This window comes from Panicum virgatum, chromosome 9N, assembly GCF_016808335.1.
Source record: "Panicum virgatum strain AP13 chromosome 9N, P.virgatum_v5, whole genome shotgun sequence".
In the NCBI taxonomy this organism is placed as follows: Eukaryota; Viridiplantae; Streptophyta; class Magnoliopsida; order Poales; family Poaceae; genus Panicum; species Panicum virgatum.
In genome coordinates, this window is record NC_053153.1 from 45,760,275 (window position 1) to 45,768,844 (window position 8,570).

General features: G+C 47.4%; 1 protein-coding gene and 1 long non-coding RNA gene across 2 annotated transcripts; both read right to left on the reverse strand.

Annotated features, from left to right (window-relative positions):
• Window positions 1–308: 308 nt before the first annotated feature.
• Window positions 309–2,180, reverse strand: LOC120692477. Its single transcript, XM_039975787.1, has one exon. It carries the CDS (start codon window positions 2,045–2,047, stop codon window positions 593–595), a length of 1,455 nt encoding a protein of 484 aa, XP_039831721.1. The 5' UTR covers window positions 2,048–2,180; the 3' UTR covers window positions 309–592.
• Window positions 2,181–4,092: 1,912 nt separating this feature from the next.
• On the reverse strand, window positions 4,093–5,794 carry LOC120692278. Its single transcript, XR_005682560.1, has 2 exons — window positions 5,730–5,794; window positions 4,093–4,210 (listed from the first exon to the last, which is right to left on the reverse strand). It is a non-coding gene; the product is annotated as an uncharacterized LOC120692278 (long non-coding RNA).
• Between the last annotated feature and the right edge of the window lie 2,776 nt (window positions 5,795–8,570).

The following is an 8,570-nucleotide window of genomic DNA, read 5'->3' on the forward strand; positions in this document are numbered from 1 at the left end:
CGATGCCGCAAGGGTGATGGGTGGCCAGCGCGAGCCACAGGGCATGGCGCCGCAAGAATCTCGGAAGGAGAGTTGCTTCTTCCGTTTGTGGAAGAACCAGATCGATGGGATTTTCTCTTTTCATATTATTTTTATTATTTAAATATCTAATCTGCTCTAAAAAAATCGACGGCTGTGATTTGTTCAAGGTATTACCTCGGCAATAGAAGTACCGTAGCAAAGCCCATGGAAATGACCTTATTGGATTACAGATGGGTGGCTGAACGCCTATAGATACGATTTACACATGTTTTCTATAGTCATGTTAGTTGGACAGATGAAAATGTTTTATTAAGTTTTATAAATGATGATATACATCAGCGGTCATAGTCGTGTTTTCTAGACTCCGTCAATGTTGAATAGCTTGGTAAAGAAGTTGCTGCCACGTTCTGATCAACAGGTTGACGAGAAATCCTGAACACTTCTAGAAGACTAATTGCTAGCCACATAATATAAACTCCAGCAGCTGTTTGGACTATTGCGGCAGGGAGGAACATAACCTACAGAGCGATGGTAGTAGTACAACCATGCACATCATTTAGGTGCAAGCAGACTACAGAAATACTGCTGGACGCTTCCTCCGTGTTGGCAATCCTTCAGGTTGCTGCTCAGCATGATCAGCCAGGACAAAGTGCACATACTCACCGTATGGCGCTATCTTTGATTTCCATGTCACCAGGTCAAAATCACCTTTTGGAAGAATTCTAGGATCCACCATCAGCTCTGCAAAGGTCAACATCGGTAGTGGCCTTTCTTGGGTGTCTGCTTTGCTGCGAGGAGGCATAAGGCGCAGTGAAGGAGTGGAAGGAGAGATAAACCTTGCTATGTCCGTTGGTCGATCTCTCTCAAGGAGTAGCTTTGGGTGTTCGCCAAATATGCAGAGATTACTGTCTACCACAGCCCTGAACCTGTCCAGAACAGAGGCCCAGAATTGAGCACTCATGTTCTTCTTCAGCATGTCGGCAAATGCGTACACCGAGATGAGAGAACCTCTCAATAGCAGTGGGAACTCTTGCACCATGGATGCCAAGCGTGGGTGGTCATCCATGTTTGTGCTCCCGAACGATAGAACCTTGAAAAGGTAGCTGTACTCCTCGTATGACAGACTATTCAAACAAACTGGCTTCACCGTCCCAAATCTTGAAAGGTTTTCAAGCCTGGTTATGAGTATCACCTTGCTTCCTTGGCCCATACGTGACACCACCGAGTAGAACTTCATCCAGTCCTCATCTCTTATATCTGCAGTAAGCTCAACAATAACCAGGGCCCTTTCAGAAATGTACCTTTCGTGGTCGACTATCTGAAGATTATCACTGTTAAGGTGCAAAATGTTAGAGAAGTGGGCGCGAACCCTCTCGTCACCGCAGACATGCGCAACCAAAGTTTTCTTCCCGACCAAATGGCCACCGACAATTGGAAGCACGGTTGGAGCACTATTATTCAGAGGGCTGGGTTGAAGCAAGATGTTGATGGCCTGCTGCTTCTCAGCATGCCGACCAAACATGAAGTTTTCCATGTAGAGGTAAGTGTCATATGGCCTGCGAGACATGCGCTCACATCCCCCTAAAAGTATAACAAACTCCGTCATGTTTGCAACAGCAGCTTCAAGACTGGCAAGAGCAGACTGCAGCTCCTGACCGCTGCAGGGAATTGCATCACCAGAGCCACTTCTGTGAAAACGTTTAAGAGGAGTGGCAAAATACAAGGACGACAAAGAGCCTTTCCTACCCACTTTGCCAGGACCCTCGAAGCCCCCATAATTGAAGTTGTGAAGAGCGTGATAGCCTCGGTACATGGCGTCCTCAAGCATCCTCAGCTGTGACAACATACCTGAGTTGGTGATATATCGCCCATCGGCCTCCTCGACAACAGTCTCAACTCGTTGCAAGAGATGCTGCAGCTTCTCCACCTTTTCCTCTGGACATGAGCCCGTCGAGAATCTGTGGATGAGGAAGGAGATGAATCGGCTCGCTAGATCGCTCGCAACTGCAGAACTGGCAAGATCCATCAGCGGCCCTCTTGTATGTCTTGAGAAACAGAGAGAAGAATGGATCGGTGGGAGCAGCGATACACATTGATTGCTTGTCCAAATTGGCCTCCATCAGGTAGGAAAGGAGGACTTGAGTGCCCATGACCACCACGATGGCGTACCTTTATTTTGGAATGATTGGCATCAGTTGACAGAAACGTGCCACTAGTGTGAACTGTAAGCCTTGTCGTCTACTTAAGACCTCAACCTTCTACACGTTGCACAAACTTTTTCATTATTTTTTTCATCTATTGACACCTATCATTGCATATAGTTCTCGATTTGGATTTTGGATTGACCAGATGAGATACGAGTTCTCTTCAGAAATGTAACATCCCTAATCTAATTACAAGGCAAATCATGTCATCATGTGCATCATCAATTACTTTCAAAGTTATCATGATTTCCGGAATGTCCGGATTTTAATCCGGAACCTCCGGATTGGGCTGTCCCGGAGTATCCGGGCTGAAACCCAGAGTATCCGGAGTTACTGTAGCAAACGCGTGTCAAACACACTACTCGAATGCCACATTCTCCCCCTGGCCCCATGCGTCAGCCACGCCCAACACCCACCTGGGAACCCCCTCCCCTGCTCTCCTCACTCCCTCATTCACTTCCCTCACTCTATCTCTAACCAAGCCATGGAGGAGCTCTGTTGACGCAAATCTCGGTCAACACACAAACGCACTAGATCGTGCGGCGCGAGAAAGAGCTCGATGCAGCTCTCTCTGCGTGGAGCGGTCAGACCGGTCTAATGTACCGGTCAGACCGGTCGCCGGTGAGAATAAGCGACGGCCGACGAACGCAAACCCGGGAGGGACCCCGTCAGGGTAGGCGCACGTAGGGTTGTTCTAGGATCGGCAGGCCACTTAGAACGCCTTCAAACGTCGCGGAGACGAAGGAAGAACAGCAGATGGGGTTGGAAAAGCTAGGGTTTGGAGAAGAAGATAAAAAGTAGAGTTTGTATTGATTTTGTTCGATTGGATACTCTAATCAGCCGTGACCCTTTATATTTATAGGGTGGGGTGGACTTATCCCGCAAGAAATCCTGTTTACAGATCTAAATCTATAAAAATCTCTAGTTGTACTCGGACTCTACCTGGACCGGTCAGACCGGTCGGACCTACCGGTCAGACCGGTCGACCCCTACCGGACAGGCCACAGTGCCTTGACCGGTCAGACCGCTCGGTCATACCGGTCAGACCGGTTGGTGCCAATTTTGGCTGTCAACATATGCCCCCATATTTTTTGGTAAAGCTTGCTTACCCAAAAAACATTCTTCTGAGCCAAAATTGTCTAAGGGCGATGATTAACACTACATCGGCCATGTTTTGCTCAAGTCAATGTTGAAACAACTTGTTTGGGCCGCCACACCTTCTTCATTGTCGCTGACGTCTTCGGCACGGTCTCCACTTGTTGTCCCATTGCCTCCTTCTTGCGCATACGTTGTAGCCTTCGCTTCTGAGTATGAGACAAACCTGAGGGACACCACCTCGGCTGTAAATACTTTGAATCTTGCTCCTTGCTCTTCCCATTCTCTTTGCTGCAATCAACATCTTGCTTGACCGGATTATTGCTAGCAATAATCGGTCTTTGTAATAATGCATGATTTGGATACATAGGAGGATATTGAATATAATATGATTGCATATGCATCCTACTATAATCTATAGGTGTATAAAAATAAGGATACCAACAATACCATGGAGCAATCGGTCCACTAGATGAAGTATAATGACTTTGACTCGATTGCTCTTGATGTCTTGACGATGATCCCGTATCCTTGACTTTGTTTGGTGGCCCTTTCTGTCTCTGAGGACTCCCTTCCTTCTCATATTTAGCCAAGAGTTCTTTAAAACTCGGCCTTGTCTTAATTTTGGAGGAGTTCCCAGATTTACTGGGCGCACCGGTCAGACCGCCGCTGTGGCCGGTCAGACCGGTCGACTTGTTGTCGGCCTTCCTCTTGTCTTGCCCCCCGAGTGTTTTTGCACCTTGAGGGATCTCCTGTGTCAGCTTCTTTTCAGGTCTTTCATCACCAATAACTACATTCTTCCCCTTGGTTGATTCGGCTTGACTCGGCCGAACTAGCACTTTAGGATTTTTCAATTCCAACACATGCACTGGGAAAGGATTCTGATCAACCTGCATATTAGGAGTAACCAATCGTCCTTCATCAATGGCCGATTGAATTTGTCTACGTAACACAATGCAATCATTAGTAGCATGTGAAAAAGTATTATGAAACTTGCAATATGCTCGCCGCTTCAACTCTTCAGGCGGCGGTAGAGTATGTGACATCTTAATATATCCAATCCTATATAACTCATCAAATATTCTCTCGCACTTGGATACATCAAAAGTAAATCATTAGACTCATCGTCCGAACAATTTGAATTGCATTCTAAAGTATGCACACTAGAACGATGATGTCTATGAGACTCTTGAGGCTCTTTGCTTCGGCTTTCTATAGCCAAAGCTCTTTGATGCACCTGAGTAACGGTAAAGAAATCATAGCCCTCTAATCTTTCTTTGATGTGAGAGCGCAAGCCATTAAAAGCCAAATCAGCTAGATCTTTTTCTGCAATATTCACACTAAAGCATCGGTTTTTTGTATCGCGGAATCGTCTTATATAATCATTGACAGATTCATCACGCGATTGTCTAACCGATGTTAAGTGAGACAATTTATGCTTATCATGCCCAAAGAAAAAGTGCTCATGGAACTTCTACTCTAATTGTTCCCATGAACCAATAGAATTAGGTGCCAAAGATGAAAACCATGAGAAAGCAGTTCCAGTTAGAGATAAAGAAAATAAACGCACTTTCAACTCGTTTATTGAACCATCTTCTCCTAATTGAGCAAGATACTGACTAATATGCTCAAATGTACTCGTAGTATCTTCCCCACTGAATTTAACAAACTCAGGCAACCTAAAACCAGCAGGGTATGCAACTGAATCAAACGAAGTAGGATACGGCTTTTGGTATGTGCGGGTTTTGCTTCTAACATCCACTCCAACACTTTCTCTAAGCAGATTAGCCAAATCATTCTTATAATCAGTAAGCATTTTATCAAAATTACTTGAAGAATTTGGTTGTGTGGATGTAGGTACCTCTCGCTGGATTGAAACAAACTGACCGGATGGACCGGTCGGACCGGTCGGTACGACCGGTCGGACCGGTTGGGGGAACCGGTCTGACCGGGCTGATATACCAGTCTGACCGGTCTCTGCCGGTTTTGCCAATGCTGCACATATCGGTCGAACATCTCGTCGGACATAGGACCGGGGTGTGCCACTGAATTCCTGGAGATTTCTGGTGGTGTGTACTGAACAATCTCGTTCGTTCGGCTAATGTTGGCCGAACCAGGAATACTCATAATAGGATCAGTGTATGTGGGTGTAACAGTTTGACCACTGAAATAATTTATTGGCATCCCATATTGAGGTTGACTCGTAGGAGATGCTGCCGATGGTTGAGGAACATAAAATTCAGAAGTAGAAACAGATGGAGGTTCATCGGCTGATTCTGGTTTCTTACCAGCCGATTCCCTTTCCTTAGAGCTAAGCCAATTAACCCAATAAACATCACGCTCAGCTAACAATTTCTGAATTTGTTCCATAGTAACACCAGAAGGTGGAGCAGTTACAGCAGGTGTTACCTCAGTAGATGCATCCGAGGTGGTAGAAGTGAAGTCGATCTCTTTGATCTTGGTGACTTTGCCGCATCGACTGACTTTGATGCTCGCAAGTGCCGCTTGTAGATCTTCGTCACGCTTCTTCTTGCGCTCCTCCAGCAGCAAACGAACGTCCTCCGGAAGATGCTCATATGAAGGGATGATGTTCTCCTTATCGATTTCTGTGTTGGAGCCCATCTTCTTTGGAGTAGATTAGATCGGTTCTATTAACCAAGATCTTTCTTCCCCAGCGGAGTCGCCAAAAAGTATGTTGACGCAAATCTCGGTCAACACACGAACGCACTAGATCATGTGGCGCGAGAAAGAGCTCGATGCAGCTCTCTCTGCGTGGAGCGGTCAGACCGGTCTAATTTACCGGTCAGACCGGTCGCCGGTGAGAATCGGCGACGGCCGACGAACGCAAACCCGGGAGGGACCCCGTCAGGGTAGGCGCACGTAGGGTTGTTCTAGGATCGGCAGGCCACCTAGAACGCCTTCAAACGTCGCGGAGACGAAGGAAGAACAGCAGATGGGGTTGGAAAAGCTAGGGTTTGGAGAAGAAGATAAAAAGTAGAGTTTGTATTGATTTTGTTCGATTGGATACTCTAATCGGCTGTGACCCTTTATATTTATAGGGTGGGTGGACTTATCCCGCAAGAAATCCTGTTTACAGATCTAAATCTATAAAAATCTCTAGTTGTACTCGGACTCTACCTGGACCGGTCAGACCGGTCGGACCTACCGGTCAGACCGGTCGGCCCCTGCCGGATAGGCCACAGTGCCTTGACCGGTCAGACCGGTTGGTGCCAATTTTGGCTGTCAACAAGCTCCACCAACCCTCCACCCATTGAAGCCCCCACCTTGCCGGAGGATCGTCGGAGCACGATGCCGATGAGCTGCACCACCTCGGCTTCATCCTCTTCCTTGGAGCTAGGAGCTTCCCCAAGCTTTTCCTCCATCTTCTTCACCTCCCTCAAGCTTCAAGCAAGAAGGACGAACTCGAGCTTAACCAAGCCCTCCCCACCATCTTCAATCCCTTGCCAGTATTGCACTTGCCGACGGTGAGCTCATCCCCTCCCCGATCCATCCCCATTGCCCTAAGTTTGGAGCCATTAGAGCACCTTCACCATTGATGACCTAGAGCTCTCAAAGCCTAATGCATGTAGGCTTTAGCTACCAAAATAGACTCCCCACACTCCTAGGAACATTTAGGAACAAACCTCACCCCAAACCGAGGTCGGAATCGCCGGCAACGGATTTTCCAATGTTCACTTACTGAGCTGCCAGTCTCCAAGCTGAAACCCGGAGTATCCGGGTTTACTATAGCGGAGCCCAAAGTATCCGTGCCAAAATATGGAGTATCCGGGTTTTGCCTATCCGGAGTGTCCGGGCTTAAGGTCGGAGTGTCCGGGAACCCCTAAACTATGCCCCCTAGGTAGTTGTTCAATACCCTACTTTTACTTATAGTTGATCCCTATGTGTATTTTTATCATACTTTTGCACTAGTCAATTATGCTTTCTAATATCATGAGCATCGCATTGCAATCATTCATGTCATATTTACTTATCAAACATCACTGCACTCGTGTAGAGACTGTGACGCCAGATCAAGAAGAGGGTGAGCACGAGTCGGAGACGGTGGGACACGATGCTTCCATTGGAACTCAAGGCAGGCACCTAAGCATCTTTTGTCCGATATTTTGGATCAATAAAGTTTATATAACTATCTTGATTGTGCATGAGTTACTATATATATATTGTATATTTATATTACACCTGAGTGCATTCTATACAGAGAATGCACCCAGGCCAACCGGCGCGCCTGGTCCAAGCCGGAACCACCCCCGCGCGCGCCACCTTGTCTGATTCAGCGTAGTTGCCTTTCAACCGCGCCACCCGCGCCCCTAATTAACCGCACCCCATGTTTCCTTTTTTTCGAAACCGCACCGTTGTTCCCTTTTTGCTTCCTCCGCTCCGCCGCACCGCTACATCCTCCCTCGTTGATTCCGCCGCGCTTGCGCATCACCGCACCGCCTTGTCCGCCGGTGTCAAAGCACTGCCGAGGGGGGTGCCGCCGAGTGCTTTCCCCTGCGCGTTGCTGATTCCGGTGGTGGAGCAAGCAGGGGGTGGAGGAAGCGCTGCCGCGAGGGGGGATTCCTTGCATTGCCCCTCGCCGCATTTTGCTTCATTCGCCGGTCCGCGCTCGCCGAGGCTTCACCGGCGTGGTAAGTCGTGCGCTCCCATCCCCCCTCACCCCGACCCTCCTACCACACCTGTGCTCACAACCATGCGCATTGTACCCCCCCTTTCCACTACATTTTCTTAGTGGGGGTGTCCCACTATGGTGATTTTTAGTTGGGGTTGGTGAAAACGCGCCCCAGTGATGTAATCTCTCTATTCTAGGTAGATTTTTTTAGGGGGGGGGGGTGTTCACCACAGTGATGCAATTGGTTACGTGTGTGGTTGCAAATGGCTTATGCGCGTGGTTGCAAATGGCTTATGGTCTGCCTTTTTTAAAAAAATGAGCCCAATGATGCAATTGGCTTATGTGTGTGGTTGCAAACGGATTATGTACGTGGTTGCAAACAGATTATGCGCGTGGTTGCAAATGGGTTATGGTTAGTTTTTTTGGGGAAAATGAGACCCAGTGATGCAATTTTGGCTTATGTGTGTGGTTTGCAAATGGCTTACGTGTGTGGTTGCAATTGGCTTATGTTTTTTGCTTTTTGCTGTATATTTTTTGCATAATTTTGCCTATGAAATAACACTTTTAATTATCATGCTATGTTGGGCTGATCATTATTTTGGAGGTGTTTATGTGTTGTT

What these genes read in the sequence shown, in the direction of transcription:
- LOC120692477 (XM_039975787.1), bottom strand. Translation starts at nt 2,047, where the DNA reads ATGGATCTTGCCAGTTCTGCAGTTGCGAGCGATCTAGCGAGCCGATTC.